We start from the raw sequence: 20,702 nt of genomic DNA, 5'->3' as shown, positions 1-20,702 counted from the left end.
TCGCGGAATTATGGCTCAAAATCAGTTCGACTTGAAGCAATAGTCGAAAATCCAAGATTGCACATATTTTTGACCTCCATTCATTTTATTCATTTAAATATTTAGATGTTTAACCAGAAGTTACGGGTACAATCAAATAATACATCACAATTTATTATTAGCAAGCAAAAATGTATCCTGTGGACATTCCTATCTTGATCTCGATGGTTTGTTATACAGAGGTGCTCAGGGAACACGAAAAATAAAAGCAGCAAAAATCATGCCTGTGATCAATAAATGCTAATTTATCTAAATCAGTGAGGCTACAAAACTGAGATAGCTGCACTCTTTGTACTGAATCCAAAAAAATAAAGTATAACTAGTGTGGTTTCGGCACATAACCATCAACAGCGAAGTTCCGTGTGGCGGCAGGAATAGCTAACCGGATTCCATCAAGTTCAGGTTTCGCAATCACTTGGCAACCCAGACGTGATCTGCATGATTGCCAAAATTAGTCTAGGAACTTGAGGGGGTCAAAAACGAAAAATGAAAATCTCTATTCCCAAGCTCATGGACAAGAAACCTACGTTTCAGTAAGCCCAAAAGCTAGATCCAACATATCGTTTTCTTCATCTGTTGGATCTTCTAATTTATTGTAATGTTCTACATCCTACACAAAGTTGAATAATTTGACAGTCTTATAAATGGAAAACAGAATTTTGAAAATAATAATTAAAAAAATAGGTTCAAGCAGCATTTTGTTGCAATATATCACCCATGATGTACCATGACTATAACATGACAAGTTGAACAAGCAAGTGAGCCCTCGCATGCTCCTGCAGCAACATCAAGTAAGAAATCATCAAAGGCAAAAAGGAAATGTAAGCTAAATAAATAATGAATATGCTATGCCGCTTCAGCAAATGACAGCATAAGGTAATTGAGGATGCATATCGAAATATAATGTGGCGCATGAGAAGGATCATCATATCAATCATGAGGAAAGGGAGCTTTTTCCTATGCAAAAGCCTCACCCAAAACACGCTACCAGAATGAAAAGTGATTTTAAGAACAACCAACAACAAAAATATTCTCCTACAAGGTAGGGTGGGCTAGATGGACCAAATTACAAATAACACCAAACTGTTCCATCAAACATAAAAAAAAACTGAGCGGTATTCAGAAGTCTAATAATTTAGGGGCGAAATAATAGAACTCTAAAACAAAAGCTCTTGCCTTCTAGTTCAATGTCGTTTTCATGAGCAGCTTCTAACATTGACATTCCAACAGGAACTTTGATATGCTTTTCCTCGCCATCTTTATCAATAAAAGTTACAGATATCCTGCATAATGTTGTCTAAAAATGTAAAGAGCAGAATGACAAATGTGCAATTTTTTTTGTTCCTCAATGATGCACTATTTTCATCTTAAAAAATATATGGACAAGATACCACAGTAATTATGAAATCTGTCCTAACACCTAAGGCAAACCAAATTAACACGGACGATTAGAAAGCCGGTTCAGCAATTAATAAGTAGGGGAATTCTTGCCATCTAACACGAAAATTGGAATGGAAAATTTATCCAAAGAATGTGTGACGTGCTGCAACAACTGAGGCTCAACGATTGCTATTGTTGCCTTTTGTTTAAAGGATGAGACTCAAGCATTAAATCTACGCATTTCGAAAAACATGAAATCTTAGTTGGATGCACACAAAATATGTCTGTAAGGGTAAAGCAGAGTGCTAAACTATGTGACATCAACATTCTATGCATTTCGGAGATCTCAAATGCTATGAAAAATTTAATCATTTGAGGTAAAATAAAAATAAATTCCCAAAAAAGCTCCTCTGCATAAGGAAAGTTCTTAAGCCTTCCATTTTGGTGATCAAAATATTGCATATGCTGTATGATGAAGTACACACACAGCCACTGAACTTAGACTGTTACTCTCAACAGCAACTTATCTAGGTAAAAACTTGACAATAAGAGAAAAGGCCACCACTTTATAACATTGAAGAGTCCTTGTTCAATGACCAAATCGTGCTCAGCTAGAAACAAGAAATCATGAGTTAACGATTAGTGCAAAGTGAACACATGGTGTGTCAAAATATAACATCAACACTACAAAATTTTTCTAATTTTGCCCGGGTGCTTAAATGTCTTTTCTTGTAAGTGCCAATATTCTTAACAAAACAATGGTGAAATGATCTATATAATCAACATTCCTAGGCATCCGCAATTATAACACAAACACAACCAATTCCATGATTTTGAATCGCCATGAAATATTTACAAAAGGATAGCATATTCCCACAGAATCTGTCATCTCAAATAAAAGAACTTACATTTCTTTTTGTTCGCTCCCATCCTCAGTAGTGTTGTTAGTAGTCATCGTTGAAAGGAAATTATGACTTACAATCATGGATCCCTTGCATAAATTAGTAAATGAATGCTCTTGACACTGTTAAAAGAAAAAAAAAACTACCCTTAAAAAAAAAGAGTAAGCACAAGTCAATCCCATAAGAAAGTAAAAATTGAATAAGCCAATTTCTCAAGTAATCCAGAAGCAAAGTTACACACAATTTCTAAAATTTATAAGTTGCACAAACATTTTCCCATACAGTTGCCTATTTTACAAATATTTAAAATGTCAATTATTAAAAAACCCTCACTTCGAGGGCATTGTCCACTTGTTAAAAAATAAATAAATGACTAACCGGAGGTTGCAGGTAATGATATCTAGCACTTTGAGGACATCCTACTCTACACAAGGATGTGTAAGTCCCTGTCAAAGTGAAAGAAAGAAAGGAACTAGATTATTTGAATTATATGTTCAACACGATTATCATGTTATGCACATTACGATATCATAGGAAGAAGAAATATATATAGATGGTAGATATAGATAACATTAACAAAGTGAAAGTACTTGTGTAGATGTTTTTAGCGATCGAAGCTCCGACTCTAGCTAGTCTTGAATATAGCATAGTGATTTTAGGGTTTAAGAAACCCTAAATTGCAGATGAAAAAAAAAATAAAAAAGGATTTTCGCTCCAGCGAAAAAAAAAAGGAACAATTCGAGAAATTTAGGTCTATCGTGAAAGGGCGAAAGATGCACCACTTATAGGAGCCGCGGATGCAGAAGCATGATAGAAACAAAGAACGAGACACTGTTGAGTTTAATTGAGTTGCGAAACAGGGAGAACAAAGTTTCCACTTTCCAAACAGAGAGATTTGAGACTTCCGAGGCCCATTAACCCCCGAAGCCCAAAAGCCCAACCATTAAATTGTCACCAACTTTTTCATCACGTTACTTAATTTGGGCCATAATGCCCAAAAACTTATGGACCACAAAAACTAATTGATGTTACTTAACTTGCGTCGGCACTGACTTGTTTATCACATCCATGAAAAGAATGAGAGGAATACACTAACTATGCATCAATCAATTTAATCTCCAATTTTAGTAATTATCATTTAATTTAATATATGACATTTAACATAATCAATTAACTTAATCTTTAATATCATAAAATCAGTCAATTTTATTTCAAAATTTAACAATTCCCAGTTGACTTGGTCTTTAATGTTAAAGATCAAACTGATTTATTTTTTTTAAGGTTGGTGGAATTGATTTTGAATTGTTGATTGCAATCAAGATGTGTAGCTAAATTAATGCCATCCACAGAATTGTGTGTATATATATATATTTATTTATTTATTCAGAAGTGCAAGCAGTAAGTTTGGCACCAAAATAAATGAAGCTAAATTGACTGATAGTTATTAAAGTAAGCAATCAAATTGATAGATCTTTGATATTAAAACTAATGTGATTAAGATGTGTATCTAAGTTGTTTTCAAGGATTATTTCTTTATAACTTCAAATATTAAAATAAGTGATAGTTACAAATTTAATAATTTAGTCAAAAGAAAAAGAATAGCAGGCTCACGATATACTAACTTATGTTGGAAAGACATGATTGGGAAGTGGGAACTAAAGTCTCTGTTGCTTGCTATCATTCTAAACAACCTGGTTTGTAAGAAAAATAAGACTCTTACAATTCAATTAAACTGGACACCTTTAATTATATGTCAGATAGATCAAAGCCATCCAAAAGGAATCACCGACATATTTACAAAATTAGAGAGAAATAAGTTAGAAAAATTTTATATAGTTTACAAAAATACATAAATTTAAATTTTATTGTGACAAATATATTTTATGTGTATAATACAAGTAATTTTGAAAAGTTATATACACACATTAATGATTAAATTACTTCATTTTCAAGGAATGATAGATTAAATTAAAATTTCACGTAAAGTTAGTATTAAAAACTTACACTTGCATTAGACAATATTTTACCTCATTAGTACATTGTAATTAAATTAAAAAGTAACAACATTGTGTTTCTTCAAATAATTTAAATTTAGTTTAGATTAGAAAAACTTGAAACGCCTTTTGTAATGGTTGCTAAAATTGTAATTTTATTTATTTATGTTATTTTTAGAATATATTTTTTTTTCATAAAAACAATTTTATTTAAGTTTAGTAAGATCTCCAACTCAAGAATACTGATTAAATGTCAGTAATTTATTTGTTTATGTTTTGAAACCTAAAAATTAAAACATATTATAATGTTTAAATTAAATTAACAAAATTTAAAGGGAGTATTATTTGTATAAATGATTTTTGAAAAAACAATACATACGTGACACCTTGAATTTTATAGTTTTGCAAGAGAGAGAAAAAAAAAACATCTTTAAAATATATTCTTTCTTAATTTAGAGATCATAATTTAGCAATCTGAACAAGATTAGTTTAATACTTCTTCTTGTTAATAGTTCGGGCTGAAACTGTATATATAACGGTTGGGTTGTTTGGTGGATGAGATTGAAAAACAGATATTCCAAGAGTGCAGCTTCAGGGAACAGAAAAGAAAAGAAATACAACCCCACAATACCAATACATAAAAGATTTAGTTTTTTTCTCCAACCATGCTTCATCATAGTTGAAGCCTGTAAAAGCAAAAGTGCATGTCTTATCTCGAGCTTCCTTTTGCATTCATTCACAGATAATAGTCTCTTCTGTATCAGGTATCAATCTCTTCATTCATTCATTTTCCCCCCTATAATTATGTTTGGAATGCCAATTCAAAGATCACCATCAATTATTCCTGTTTCTGCTAAATGTCACCTTGGAGTTTTGGATAATTTATAAACTTCATGTTTCATGCTGCTATCGATTAGTGACCATGTTTCCTCCTCTTGTTTGGTGTATGGATCTGTGGGGATCTTGGCAACCAGCTAATAAGAAAATTTATGCCTTACATATGATGAGAAAAGCATACAAATTTTATATGTGAAAACATCTATAGCTTTTCTTGGATGAAATGATCAATGAATGTTTTCCTTCTAGTTATTTGTGATTGTTCTTAAATCTCAGTCTATATTTTCTTTCTGCATTTTTTTAATATTTTAAAATATGCTGTCAGCTAATGTAGAAAAACATGATAGCCTTATTTAGTTTTTGAAGATTTGACTTACACTTTTATGTATATTTCTGCAATTAGTGTAACATCTGAAGACACTTCAGTTTGGTGTAGCCTTAGGTTTTACATCAATGGATGGTGCTGGAGGGTCCAAATTGAGTGGGATTAAGCAGATTGCAAGACTAAAGGAAATGTTTCAGAAGTGGCAAACTGTTACCTTGGGCTCAAAAGAGTCAAATGATCATTCTAGGGTGAATCATGGGGGCATATCACCAATGATTAACAAAAGGCTAACAAATGTCATGTATTGTGACTCGGATGATGATAGCTGTCACAGCCCTAAAGCACCACATGATGTTCCCAAAGGATATTTAGCTGTCTATGTAGGGCCAGAGCTTCGAAGGTTTATCATTCCAACAAGTTACCTAAGCCACTCTTTGTTCAAGGTGTTGCTGGAAAAGGCTGCAGAAGAATTTGGGTTTGACCAGAGTGGTGGACTCACTATTCCATGTGAGATTGAGACTTTTAAATACCTATTGAATTGCATGGAGAACCATGATGACAGCTCCAGTAAGTTTAATTTATTACTTTATTTAATATCATTTCATATATTAACAATATAGAATTAGCCAATAAAGCTTGAAAAATACTTTCTTTAAGGAAATGGTAAAGGGGGAGAAAAAGAGGAGGGGAAATTTTTGTCTTTGTTGTTTGTTCTTTTTACCCTTTCCAATGATTAAATTTCTACACCATTTTTCTTGTAACATTTCTTACAGCACTTCTCACATACGTTCTAAGGCATTCTGTTGATTTTTCTATTTCGGAAACAAGGGAAGTGTAAAAGATGGTGTAGCAATGTGGTGTGCAATAATATAACCCTTCCCTTTTTAACTAACTTTCAGACTCTTGGTGGAATTGCAGCTGCAAACACAGGTACTACGGAATAATAAGTAATTACTCTGATCTTTATAGAGGTGAAGTTATAGAGCTGGTTTCAAGTGTAAAAGAGGTTTGCCCATCTTCTTTGTTTTGATTTCAGATGTGGACAATGATAGAGTACCCCAGTTAGAAAGATTTGCCACAATTTGCTTGTAGGACAGTTGTTATACTTCCATGTACTCAATGCTTTGGTATAAGAACTGCATTGAATGGTCTCTTAATACATGTACTTTGCTAACATATTCAAATGTGTTTTATTATTCATACAATAATTCTTTATATAATATTATTTTTCCTTTATTTCCATTCGTTAATTACCTTATTTTCCTTCTTCTTCTTCTATGTATCTCTTTATTATACACTTTGTTGTGTAAAGAAATTGTATAACAAATACGTTTTTTTTATTCAAATAGACAAGCTTTACTATTTAATGAGCCATCATTCTCCTAATTAAGGCTTTGTTCACCTCTAATGTGATTTCAATGTCGGTGCTGACTTCTTCAAATTCAGATTTCAGTGGCAACCTTTCTGAAGCTCTTGCAAAATAGAAAAACAGAACCTTCCGTGTACACATCTTCATAAACATAATGTTCCTTCTTTTATTCTTTCAAAAGAAAAACAAGGGAAAGAGAAAATCTTTGTTTCAGTATTTAAAATTGTAAATATCAATTTCCATAATTTTCAACCTTATTCTAATTTTAATTATCAAACAAAAAATTAATAAAAAACTAAACTAAACTAGTTTTTTAAAAACAAAGATTAAAATGATATAAACTTAAAGTAATTCTGTAGTCTAAGATTAAAATGGGCGTTGCTGTGAAGTAGAATCTGATCATCATGTGCTTCTGCAACATAATCTTCAATCAAATCTCGTCTTGAGCTGTCCCACCTATATATTATTTAGTAAGCAATAATTAAAGTGTTGTTGATATATTCAAAATAAAGCATCCTTTATTCTCTGTATCTCCTCTGTGCACATGATGGATGGGAGCATAATGCGATTGCTAAGAAGATCTTTCGTATTTTATTCGTTTAATATTTATTATTCATTTATTTATTGATGATGATGAACAAACATGTCCTCATTTTTCGGCCATGACCCATGCACTTTTATCTTTGTTAAAAGCCCATGAGCAAACACTGATCTATGCCGCTACTTATTGGGCTTGTAGCCAGTTTTCGTTTAATGGGCTTAGGAATATCAATGCTTATGAAGTCGTGCACAGGGCTTCTTCCGTTTACGGTCTATTTTTATCTACTGATAAAAAAAAATGGCAGTTTTAATCTTTACAGGTATACAAATATTTTTCTATTATTATTATTATCATCATCAAGTGTTTGTTTAAAATATCAAATTTTAATTTTATCTTTCTTATTTTTTGTTGTTTTTAGTTAGCAAATCAAAGTGTCTCTAATTTTATTATAGGTTTTGTTAACCTATAAAAATTTTTATAAAAAAAATACAATTATTATATTAAAGTTATAAAAATATAATAAATACTTTTTTTAATAAAATTTTTATTAGCTGTTTATCTTTATACTGAAATTAACAAAATACTTTTATTAAAGTATGAAAAAGATAAATCCTGCATTATAAGAGTATATATCGGTAAAATCTCTTGGACCATCTTTTATATCTGTTGTTTGTTGATTCATTATGATACAACATGCTGCAACATTATCTTCTATCAGAAACGAATTTGTAGGGTTTTGTCTGAAAATTACAACTACTCTGAAATGTCCTTCTCCAATCCTTTTCAATAAATTTTCTGCAAATTAATATATGGAGCAACTGATAAGTATATTGTAAATTATGTAAGTTTTTTCAATTTAAGTAAATATTTAAAACATAAAAATTATAATTATAAAAATAATTTACACAGTTGTTAACTAAAAAATAAATCATAAAAAATACACAGAAATTGATAATAGAAATTAGTATAAGTGACACGTGATTCGGTATTGTTTAAATTAAATTTTAAATTTGAATTTTTATGTATATAAAAAATCTTTAGTAATAAACTTATTCACTATATTTAAGTGTGTGACTCAACTCGAATTATGAAAAAAAAATTATAACTTTCTAAAGCTAGCTTTTTTTATTTTTTTAGCAATCTATTTATTAATAATGCATATACATATGGTAAGTCGATAATTACAACGTCACTGAGAATAATGGCCCTGTCTAGCTGTCTTCAGATCGTCCCACTTTGTTCATTTTCGAAGAACTTATGGCCATACTTTCATCGTATTAGAGGAAATTAATGTGTACAACATATCTTACGTCACATTACTATATGTAAGGGCGTTATCACAACAATCAAGTACAACACAGAACAAAGTCTTCAAAGTTTTACGTAACACTTTGTCACACTAGCAGACACGTACAATCATGATAGATACATGTGAATTTTCTCTTATATTAATTGGCACATGCGCAGTTTAATATTTGTATCACAGCTTGGGAGGTGGGACAACCCACTTTCCTCCATGAATAAAAGCCATGCTCATGAAGGGCTTTGCCTGTCTGTAGGATAGTTTTCTGTAAAATTTTACGCGGCCAGAGGAAGCAGCTCCTGGTCCCATGCATTTATATTCTCCGTAGAAGATTGTCCTATAAACAAATTCAAATTCACAAGCCAAAATAATTAATTAACAATAGTTGCTGGTAGGTGCTACTATCGCCTAAAATCATATGACTCAATACACCGCATGCATTAAATGACTAAAGCAATGTCTGTTGTTCAGTAATTGAAGTGCTCCTTTGGTAGAATCCATCTTGATAGAATTGATGATTTTCAATTATTTCATGTAATTTAAACATGTGTTTAAATTAATTTAAAAATATTTACAGTAAAATCTGTGATTTTTATTTAAAAAGTTTGAGATTAAATTTTATAATTTTAAAATAAATGAAAATTACATTAATGTAAATATCTACCACACTCTGTCAAACAGCTATAGTGAGTACCATCGACGTGTATATGTGTTTGAGTAATGCTATTCTCTTTTTATTTATTTTAATGATTTTTTATGAGGAAAAAGAAAAGAGAAGAGATAACTATATTAAATAAAATGAGTGATAAGGTTAAGTGTAATAGTAAAAGAAAAGCATTGTGAATATGTAAATTGAAAAAAAAGTCGTGTTTTCACATTTCAACTATTTTGAACAATGATATTTGTAGAGAAAATAGGTGACTTTGTTTCGAGAGTTTGTTTAAATGATTTTATAAAATAAATATCTCCATCTTAAGTTATTTTTAAATATAAGATATCATTAGTTGATTTATCTGATTAAATACTTAAGACAAATCCTTATATAGAGGGTACAGCTAAAACCTACCGGTTGTGCTTGAGTTTGTGCTTGGCTTTAGGGTGTCTGCGGAACCATCCTCGGCTATTGATGAGGGAGCCCATGTAAGTGTAGGCAAACACAACCCTGGGGCTCCTTTTCCAAGAACGCCCAAGGTATGTGTTCCTGTTACCACTTCCCGTTATGTTGCAGTGCACGAAACTGAAACCAGTGTCTTCTGCCCTGCTTTCTCTACCTTGTGCTGTGATAACACTCAAACCTTTTGCAACCGATTCTATGGTACTTCTCTACACACACAAATGCATTGCACATCATGACTATAGCAAAATTAATGAAATCTTTAATTTTTAAACACAATAATATTTGGAAATCAATTAATTAGAAACCCTTGTGGGTGTATATATATATATATATATATTTAATAAATAATATAATAGGATGATACCCAGTAGATAGATTTTGCATTTCCGAAGATGAAATCATAGGTGCCTTGAATGTGGCAATCCTTGAAAAAATGCCTGCCTTTGTCATCGCACAAAGTGTCTTGAAAGCTAATGAACTTGCAGTTGTAGAATGCAGCCTTGTCCCCCGATATCCTCATGGCTAATGCTTGTCCTCCAACACTGTTTTCATCTGGCATAGGAGACGAGTTCTAAACTATGCCACAGTTATATTTCAAGTTTGACCAGATCAATAAGAATTAATGATAAATTGTTTCAAGAAAAATAATTTAATTCATTACCCATATATATAAAATCAAAAGAGAAAGAAAATGAGAATAAAGGCAGCAACCGTGTATATATATATGTATCAACCCATCCAAGAACGCATACTAGTGGAGGAAAATGTTAATCATGTCTACGTGGTGTATACATGCGCATGCATGTGTAACGTGGACAAAAATTATTATTATTGTTATTCGTTTGTTATTACACATGACAAAAAAAATATATATAAGAATTTAATCACTTCTTAAGATTATTTTTTCAAAGAAATCATATTTTTTTTAGAAAATAGATGATTAAAAATTAACAAATTTTATCAAAATGTTTTTTTTATATAAATAATGTCATTTTAGTTATTAATTTAATAAAATATTTTATTACATTATGAAAATATTAATTAGTGTATTAGAAGTATATACATAGTAATTGAAGAGAAAAAAAGGTGTTAAAATTAGGATAAAATTTTGATTAAAATAATGAATAAGTTTTATAATTTTAAATTAAAAAAATTATTATAATATACACATATATTATATTTAAAAAAGATATTTGTTTAATATTGTTAATAATCAATTTATATTACTAGTTATGAATTCATTCTAACATATAATAATAAAATATTATTGATTAGTTATAAAAAAAATATTATTTAGCGTGTAGTAAAAATTTTAATTATTAGATCATAAATACATATTTTATTAATATAACTATAGTAATATATATATATATATATATATATATTATAATTAAAAAATATAAAAAATGAATTAGTAATTAAAATTAAGATTAAGATTCAATTTTACGTAAAATGGTGATAGAATTTTGTTTTAATATACAGACAGATAATAAAACCACACTTTGCAACATGTCTAAAAGTAAGAAGTTGCAAGATAAAATATGTAAAAAAATAATGTGGCATGTACATTACATTATACTTTCCTGAATTGTTCTTCCATTAACACGAATAAAGAAAAGGAAAAGAAAAAGTGAAACGTACCACAAAGGCAACATTGACAGCAACAAAATAATCGGAGTCAACAGCGACGGTGGCGCTATCCACTGTTCCATACTGCAATGCCGTTGCGTGGTACGTTATGATGGGCATGTCATTGTCGTTCCCATTTCTTTCTCCATAAAACGTAACAAACGCCTTCGACCTTTCAATCGTTATCTTCTCCCTATACTCGCCCATGCCGATCCACACCACCACTCGCCGTTTGTTCCCTGACGGAATGCTGTTAACGGCCTCCGTCACCGTCCTGAAGTCCCCTGCACCGTCTTTGCGAACCCTCACGATTTTAAACGCGCCGTCACTGCGGTGTGCATGCTCCGAAATGTGAGGTAAAAGGGTTGCTTGGACAAGGTGGAGAACGAGTAGTGTTAATGAAGCAAAAAATTTTGCCCCACTAATTTCAAGGTGACCCACTTTCCTCTGAGCCATGTTAACCTTCAATTATTCTGTTATCAACGTAAGATGTTATTGAGTAAAGTGTTAAATATATAGAGTACAGAGAGAGATGGAGAACGAAACACAAGTACGTGGAGGAGGTGTAATAAAACATAGGGTCACTTTTCTCACTTAATTGCGCCATGTGAACGTGAATTTAAACTTTTTGTCTCACTTTCCAATCCTAAACCCTCTTTCACCAATTAAAATTTGACATCTCAATTGAGTTATCTACGTCTCATGTTTTCTTCTGTTACTTTCTTATTATAAAACTTTATCATCTAAATCAGAAATGAGAGGTGGAACAGTGGAAGTGGGCTGTGCATACTGAGAGCCTCATAATTTGTCTTCAAAATTCTAGGTAGATCAATCTAATTCCTTTTTCTAAAATATTTATTGGTCTGATATATTTTAGAAAATGCTATTCACTTTTATTTTTAATGTTAATGAGAAATGAAGTAACCTTCAGAAAATAATAAGAAACGAGGTAAAAATTTTATCAAAACAAATGAAAACCAGGATCAAATGAGGATTTAGAAAAGTAATAAAAATGGGAGTTTGTAGCTAGCCACATTTTTTTTATCATGACCCAAAAAGGCACACGCCACTCGGGTATTGGAAATCAATGTAATGAAGAGAAATAATTCAGTGAAACTTTGTTATGTTGTTCACCACAAGTGCGCTAATGGAAGTTGGTAGATAGCCACATTTGTGTGCTGTAGGATTTTTCTTTTGAATCATTTGATAATGGATGCAGGGGGCCCAAAGGGAAAACCCAAGAAAAACAGAAGGAGCAGGCCCAAGGGACCAGAACAGCCATATATAAGAAGGCCCACTTTGAAGTTTTATGGATGACGTTGTCTTCGGAAATGGGTAAGCCTTCGTATATCAGGTTTGAGCGCTCGTGCCTCGTGGAATTAAGCAAACACATTGTCCACGACAAAATATACAAGAACACGCAAATTGTCGTGTGGACCAAAAACACAAGAAACGATCAACACATTTTTATCAAAGTGGAAGGTGATTTTATTACTTGATGCAGGACTCGTAGTTGTTCTTAACCCACAAAAAGAAAAGATCGTAATTGTTCACCCCAAAAACAAATGTAAGAATTGTAGTCGTGAAAATTAAGAATAATATATTTCGAAAGGAAACTATAACTCTATATAGAACAATAAAATAATTAATATCAAAAGTTGGTCTAAGTAATAAGTGATTTAGTATCAAAGTCTTGAATTTAAATTTTTATGTTTGTAAAAAATGTTAAAGACTCACTTTCCATATCTAATTACGCGACTTAGATTAGATTCGTAAATCAGATGAGAAAAAAAAAATTAATTAAATATGCATGATAGACATATTATTATAGTTTCATTGGTGTGTCTCGAAACTAATTTTGTACTCAGTTAATCTAAACTAATTTTGGTATTAGATGGTTTGACGATAAAATTCTTCAATAATCTATTTTTTTCACAATCTGAAATATAATTTTTATTCTAGTATGTTTCACACCACCTATCATTTTTCATTTCTTTGCTTCATTATTTTTTTTATTAATGTAATCATAGTGTGAGGAAAACGGTTATTGTATACATTTTCCTTTCTCTTTTGCAAGCAAATATATTACAACACGTCTGTGTATACTGTGCATGCATGGTCGCCAATATTCTCATCTAACATTCACGTCAGTATGGTCCCATCCCACAAATCACATGTTCTCTTGGCACCTTTCTTCTTCTCTCCTTCAATGTCTCTACCCTCTCTATTTTATATTTTCACGCGCGATCTTCCCACTTTTCTACATGATAAATTTAGAAGATAAACGAATCTATCTTAATTTGGATGGTGAAAATGTACTTAGATCTCTGCCTGCACATGGAATTGTCTTTTGGGTTTGAACCCCTTTTGGAATTTAGTGCCTACAACGTTTTAGAATAAGATCATGTTAGATTTTTCTTTGAGGGGATCAGTATAATGTTGTTAGATGAAAGGAACAAATCATTATGTACTCGTTTTGGTTTTCCTTTTCATATTCCGCTGATTATGCCTCTCTTCCCTCATTTTTCACGCAATTAATGGAGTATTTACTGTGTATCCTTCTGCTCTGCGAGAATCTCTTAGTATTTATCATTAAAAAAATGTTAACTTACTTCTCAAGGTGGATTTTAAATATTTTTAAAAAAATAGTAAATTGGTATATAAAAGGCATTTATTATATCTATATTTTTTAATACAATAAATACTTATTTTTGAATAAAATCTTATTATTTTAAATTTTTTATTAATAAAATTATTCATTGTTTAGTGTATATGAATACGTACACATGTATGAATTATAAACGTATTAGATGAGAGATTACAGCATGTAGTAAAAATCTCAATCTTATAATTAAAATAGACAGTTAAAACTAATTAATTAAAAGATGATGGATATTTATATATAATTATATGATTAAGATTCACTTATTTTGTTTGTCTCTCGCGTTTTCACAGAATATGTCTCATATACATACATATAACTTAATTTATATAAATACATTTTTAAATCTAACTATTAAACTAAAATTATGCAATAAAATAAAAGATTCTTAATATTTTATATTCTTAAAATATATATCATATTAATTTTGGTGTATCCCATTACCAATCAGGTTCTGAGAAATAAGAATAACTTTAAAGACTTACTGCTAATATAATATGTATATAAATCATATTAATATTTGTGATTTGTGATAAGCATCCTTTGGCAAAGCGGCACTTATCCAAAGACACAACAAGGGAAAGACTGCATGCAATTATTGATAACAAAGACTGAGGATTGTTTCAAGATTCCATAATCGTGCGCATGACCAAATTTCTGAGACCATGCACGAAGTTAAAGATGGACCAACGCAGAAGATAGCATCAACAATTTAACAATCATCGATCAACAGCGACTAGGGCTATTTTCAACCAATCAAAAGTACAGTACTTCTGAGTTCTGACACAATTTCTATCCAATGAAAGAAATTCAATTAAGTTTATGAAATTGTGAAAAAGGTGCAAACCGCGAGATGAAACATCAGATATTGAAGAATTGTCGTACTTCGTTCTTGTACAGTTTTTTTGGAATAAAAAAATGACAAAATTGTTATTTTAAATATATTTTATTTTGATTTAAGTCTTTATTTTTTTTACTTTTTATCTAGTTTTAATTTGATTTTATCTATCAATTATGATAGTTTTTCTTTTACTGTTACAAAATATGAATTTTTTTTTTTGGGGTTAGTTATGGTGATTTTTCACCGTCATAATTGTTAAATGAACCACATTGAAATCAAACAAATAAATCAAATATAAATTTGTCTAAAAAATTCAATTAGGTTAAAGGAATTTGGGAAAAGTTGTTTTCAACTGCAAGTAACTATACTAATCACAAAATAATATAAATCATTGGATTAAAATACATAAAAGATAAAGATTAGGAGAAAATCTTTAAGGTTGTTTTTTTTAGAATAACTTGATTCATCCATCCATTTGTACATGTATGTATATCTATATTTAAAAGGAGTAAAATGGTTAATATAAATATATTCTTATAAGTTAGAGATCAATAGAGAATTTTAAAAATTTTAAAGATTAAAATATTGAACTTCTACATTTTAGAGATTTACTCTATAAAAATAGCTCTTTGATCACCTGATAAGTCTCGTATTGGGATAGGGTGAGTGAAAGAGAGAGATAGAGAATAAATTAGTTTATTGACATAAATTAAAGTCTAATAATTTTTTTAAAAAAAATTAAAGATTGAAATATTAATATCTATAATATTTTTAATTATCATAAAAAGGTATAAGATGATTTAACGATATAAAGTATAGGAGGTGAATTGAAAAAGCATAAAATTATACAAGGGTATATATAGTGTAATTTACCCTAAATTATCTTATAAAAAATTCTATCAATATAAATTATTTAATATTTTTAATATATATCGAAATGAACAACATACTTTTAAAATATATAAAAATAATTATTATTTAATTGAATTTTATTATTGCTCAATTAAAAACTCTTTATCAACAGCTCAACTAGTTAAATTTCATTTTGATAAGAAAATTTAACTACAAACCTCAACGTTAACTATTTAATTCTATCAATTTGTTATATGAAAATTTGTATTAAATAAATTCGGAATATTAAATTTATTTAAAAAAATTAATTAGATAAATTATATGACATTATTAGACTTATTTAAAAATTAAAAATTTAAAAAATATTATTCAGTACAATTTTCTTAATAAATCCTTTAATTACCAAATACACCAAATACTTGAAAATAAATATTATTTGTTATAACTAATTTGATAAATTGATATTAAAAGATCATGTTAAATAAACAAATGACGACGCATACTTTTTGATTGGCTAAAATGAGCATACTTATTCTTATGTTTTTTCATCCTTCCCTTTCCCTTTTAGTTGCATGCATCTCCACGAAGCAACGCGAAAAAGTTACATCACTATATTTATTTTGGATATAAATAAATAAAAATACAAGTATCCAGCCCAACCCTTACAAATGCATGCCAAATGCACGGATTAATAAGACAATTATATGTGTAAACAATAATTATGACCCTTAAATCGTGAAATTCAAAGGGATTCGTTCAAAATAGAGACAACAGTCAATGTCATGAAGCCATGCATCATATGTGTAGTTTACATGTCAATTCTTACTTTAATTCACTGTGCAGAACCAAAACATGTCCCAATAGTCTTTGCTGGCCTGGTCAGCTTTAGTTTGCCAATGGAACATTTTCTCGGCACTTCGTCAAATGCGCATTTTGGTTGTCCAGTGGCATTTGGTTGCTACCTATAAGACGCTGCTTTAGTGCTTTGGCAAGCTTTTAAACTTTGTTTGAATGGAGAAAATAAATAAAAAAGAGTGAAACAAATAAGAAAAAAAATTAAAGGAATAGAGCTCTAGATATATAATTTGAATATATATATATATATATATATATATATATATATAATATAATATAATATAATATAAGAGATAGGTTCTTTCAAAAATATCATAAAATACCTTCTTATATTTAGAATCCCCTTCGCTCAACCATTGATCAAGTTCTAACCCATCATAGACATAACACAGCATTTTAATAGGGAAAGAAGCGTGAACTTGTTGAACATATTTTTAACCTTCTTCTATTCACCTCCTCTCCCTTTCTATATTATCAAGAATGCGTTGTTTTCCTTATTTTTCATCTCAACTCTGCCCTCCTCTAGTTTTACATCGACTCCTCTGATCATTACTTGTTTTCTATGGTTTTTTGTCTTCCATCAATTACTTTAGTTTTCTGAAGTTTTTTTTGTCATTATTCTAGATCTTTAAAGTATTACGCGGTGTCAGGTTAATCTTTGGGAGATTAATATGATAATAGAATCGAGTGGAGTAAATTTGTAAGACAAATCGGGTCATCAACACTCCTCTAAATAATGAGTCCTTTTTCTTTCAATATAAATATAATAATGAGTTGTGGGTAAATAACATTAATTATTCTAACCTTGATTATACTGAAATTAGATACTTCCAATAGGCTTTATTGTTTTATTGTTTCTCAATAATTGATTCATTTGCCATAACTCAAGATTTGGTGGATGATCTTGACTCGTTATTAGGAGCTGAGGTTTTTGGTTTGATAATGTTGGATCTTGTCGAATAGTTCATTAATTATTGTCATGGCTATTAAAAAGAAACTTTGCCATTCTCACATACAGCGATTCGTGAACCGATACCATCATTGCCTAAATTGAAAAAATCTTTGGTCGAACAAATGATAATTAACAGGCTGAGTCAGGAAAGGATAAGCGCCAAGTCATATCCTTCTCACTCAAGTGGACACCAATTAACAGTATACTAGGAACGTATATCCATTGTTTGATTCTTTAAACTTACATGTCTTGTCATATAATTATACTGAGTTGTCCTAATTTGACCTTGTATTTTTTTTTTACATTTTTAAAATAGTTATATATTAGTAATAACTCTTCAAGATTTAGTGGATAATATTTTGTATATTAAATATTATATATATATATATTATCAATTTTAAAACATGTATAGTAAAATATATTATTATTATGGTTTAACTGTATATAATGTTATAAGATTAGTATATTCTGTCAATTAATGGGGTGGATTCAACCTTATGTATTGTTAGATTTTGATTGAGTTGAGTTCGAAACTAAGAAAAAATCCTATCAAAATTTGGGTTGGACAGAGACAAACATAAACATGCTCCAACAAATCCTATAAATATCCGTACTTGTTATATCATTCACTAAACTAAACAATTTCTTGCATGAGTATTGATTTTTATAACTCTTTCGCATAAGAAAGTAAATAAAAATGTATTAAAAAAGTGATTAGATAGAATATCTTTTAGAAAAAGAAGAAACGAAACATGAATGGAGTGGGCAAGAATTGATGCAAGGAGACACTTAGCATGAGTATGATATAGTTGTAGCGTGTGGTGTTTGTACCTAAAACTTTGTAGACAAAAATTCCTGCACTAACATGGGCTCATCACTCGTGCGAAAGGAGGGAAAGGCCCCTCCACAAGGCTAAATCCGATTCACAGACCCATTACCCATGTGGTCTAGTTTTGTCAGAGGGCTGACCCTAGAAAAGACAGTAATACCCTTGTCCTTAAGACAAAAACAAAACAAATGGGTCACTGAAATGTGTCTCTCTGTGTGTGTGGTACAGTGATTGATAATAGGATGGAGCATCTGAACACAAACCCGAAAAATGCGGCCCTCTCTTCTTATATGTGATCCATCTTCGTCGTTTTCGGTTCTGACAAGTCACTATCTCATCCCCACCATCAATATATTGTCTTTTCATTTCTACTATCTATGCTACTAAAAGAAACTTTGTTTTCATGTTTTCAACGAAATTTTGCTATCCACACATAACTGATATGAGAAGCCCATTATCATATATAAGTTCACTTCTTAAAGTTACTTTTTACTTTTATGTTCATTCAACTCTACATTTTTAATATTCCATCTGTGTCTGGGGTATGAGGCAAGAAGACAAAAAGATTGGTTATCTATCTATACTTTGTTTTTCAATAGCGAACTTCTAATGGGGCTTTGCTACTGAGGGTTCAGCAATGTATCGTGGAATATGTGTTGTAACCTAAAATATACCATTTGGATTTGGACATATGCTAACCCAGTTGGCAAAAGCAAATGAAATGCCTCATAAATCATTATATAACAGAAATTTTGCTGGCAAAGTGGAAGAAAACCTCAATTTTCATGTCTAGTACAGTCCAATTGCAACCTGTATATCGGGTAGTGGTGGTTTGGTTAGGATACAACAACTAGAACCAGCTAATGTAGTTTATTAGCTTAAATTTGAAATTTGGCATTGGTATGAATATGCCTTAAGGATGCTATATGGAGAATTAGAGATTACCCATTCGATCATATGATGGTGGTAATTGATAACCTTTCAACAATGGTATGTCTGCCAAGGCACCTTGCCAGTTTTCTAAAACATTAGAGATCAAACACATCAAAGTAAGATGGTATACGATGTAATTTTTTGGCAAAAAAAACAAAAAAAACAAAAAACTAATATCTATTTTTGGAGTGCATGGCATTGGCATCCATCAACAGTAGCCGAAATTCATTGATCAAGCTATAAATGATCATAAAATGTTGGAAATTGGAATTGATCGCAAGGCAGGTCTACAGAATGCAATAGTATACAAGTTGTCGATACTTGAGATTAGATCGTATATAAGAATGAATGATATTATTGATATATAGGGTTGAGATCACATAGAAACATGCAATGCAAGGACTGTGGGAATAAGGAAAATGCGTCGTAGGAAAAGTTCAGTCGTATTATTCTGGTTCAATAATCAACTACGAATAGTAGTGATACGTCGTCGATCCCAAGGGGGCGTTATCCATTTTTTGTCCTACATGCTTTGCATGGTTGATTGGAAATTATTTTAAGATACAAGTTTTTTGCTAACCATTCTGTTAATACTTTTTTTGAGAGAAAACATATACAGAAACCTATTTCTCTTGTTTTATTACCCAAAATGAAAAAAGGTGATATAAAGGATGTATATATATCCCTGCGTAATAAAAGAAATATTTATTTTTGAGAGTGAAATGTGATATCTTGGTTATTTAATATTTTTTACATCAATTAAATTAAAAAATTATTTTCAAATTTTAAGTCAATTTTAAAGATTTTAATTTTCTTTAAAAATTATTTTTTCATTGTTAAACTATTTGTATTTTCAAATTATTAATTTTATTTTTAATTTTACATAAATCTAAATTGCTTATATAGTTTTATTTGTTCATTTGAATTATATATATATATATATATATATATATATATATATATATATATTTGTTTATGTTTAAATACATTTTTCTTAAATATTTTTTACAATTTTATCTAAATTAAAGAAAACTTGTATGATATACACAATATATTTGCTAATTAAAAATAATGTGCAAATAAAATAACTAATTTTTAATCAAATGTTATCAATTATACTCTTGTAACATTTTTGAAGGGTTCAAAACTGGATACATGTTCAATAATAGTAAGGTTTTTAAGTTTTCAATGTTGTAAACGAATCCTTGATTTTTTGTAATTCTTCTGAACACATATCCTTATTACACCATTAATTCCATATCAGGTCTATTTCTTCAGTTAACTTTTAGTGGTTCCTTCCAATCATTATTCCGCATGGTTCATGAAAGCGTTATACGAATGA

General features: G+C 30.1%; 3 protein-coding genes across 4 annotated transcripts; 1 reads left to right on the top strand and 2 right to left on the bottom strand.

Annotated features, from left to right (window-relative positions):
• Window positions 1-162: 162 nt before the first annotated feature.
• On the bottom strand, window positions 163-3,144 carry LOC113847085 (2Fe-2S ferredoxin). The gene is made up of 7 exons (XM_027475950.1): window positions 2,912-3,144; window positions 2,700-2,767; window positions 2,328-2,443; window positions 1,216-1,322; window positions 766-815; window positions 567-649; window positions 163-473 (listed from the first exon to the last, which is right to left on the bottom strand). The coding sequence occupies exons 1-7, from the start codon at window positions 2,967-2,969 to the stop codon at window positions 359-361; spliced, it is 597 nt and encodes a 198-aa protein (XP_027331751.1). The 5' UTR covers window positions 2,970-3,144; the 3' UTR covers window positions 163-358.
• A 2,461-nt stretch (window positions 3,145-5,605) lies between these two features.
• LOC113874719 lies at window positions 5,606-6,507 on the top strand. Its single transcript, XM_027512934.1, has 3 exons — window positions 5,606-6,044; window positions 6,251-6,311; window positions 6,396-6,507. The coding sequence occupies exons 1-3, from the start codon at window positions 5,606-5,608 to the stop codon at window positions 6,505-6,507; spliced, it is 612 nt and encodes a 203-aa protein (XP_027368735.1).
• A 2,291-nt stretch (window positions 6,508-8,798) lies between these two features.
• On the bottom strand, window positions 8,799-11,921 carry LOC113847947 (putative pectinesterase 63). Of its 2 annotated transcripts, none has more exons than XM_027477280.1 (4): window positions 11,449-11,921; window positions 10,172-10,378; window positions 9,757-10,013; window positions 8,799-9,027 (listed from the first exon to the last, which is right to left on the bottom strand). In XM_027477280.1, the coding sequence occupies exons 1-4, from the start codon at window positions 11,890-11,892 to the stop codon at window positions 8,868-8,870; spliced, it is 1,068 nt and encodes a 355-aa protein (XP_027333081.1). In that variant the 5' UTR covers window positions 11,893-11,921; the 3' UTR covers window positions 8,799-8,867. The 2 variants fall into 2 exon arrangements, with proteins under 2 accessions (XP_027333081.1, XP_027333082.1); XM_027477281.1 differs by having other exon boundaries at window positions 9,778-10,013.
• Between the last annotated feature and the right edge of the window lie 8,781 nt (window positions 11,922-20,702).

This window comes from Abrus precatorius, unplaced genomic scaffold, assembly GCF_003935025.1.
Source record: "Abrus precatorius isolate BTA unplaced genomic scaffold, Abrus_2018 Scaffold8, whole genome shotgun sequence".
Lineage (NCBI taxonomy): Eukaryota > Viridiplantae > Streptophyta > Magnoliopsida > Fabales > Fabaceae > Abrus > Abrus precatorius.
This window is presented reverse-complemented; position numbering and strand designations above follow the sequence as displayed.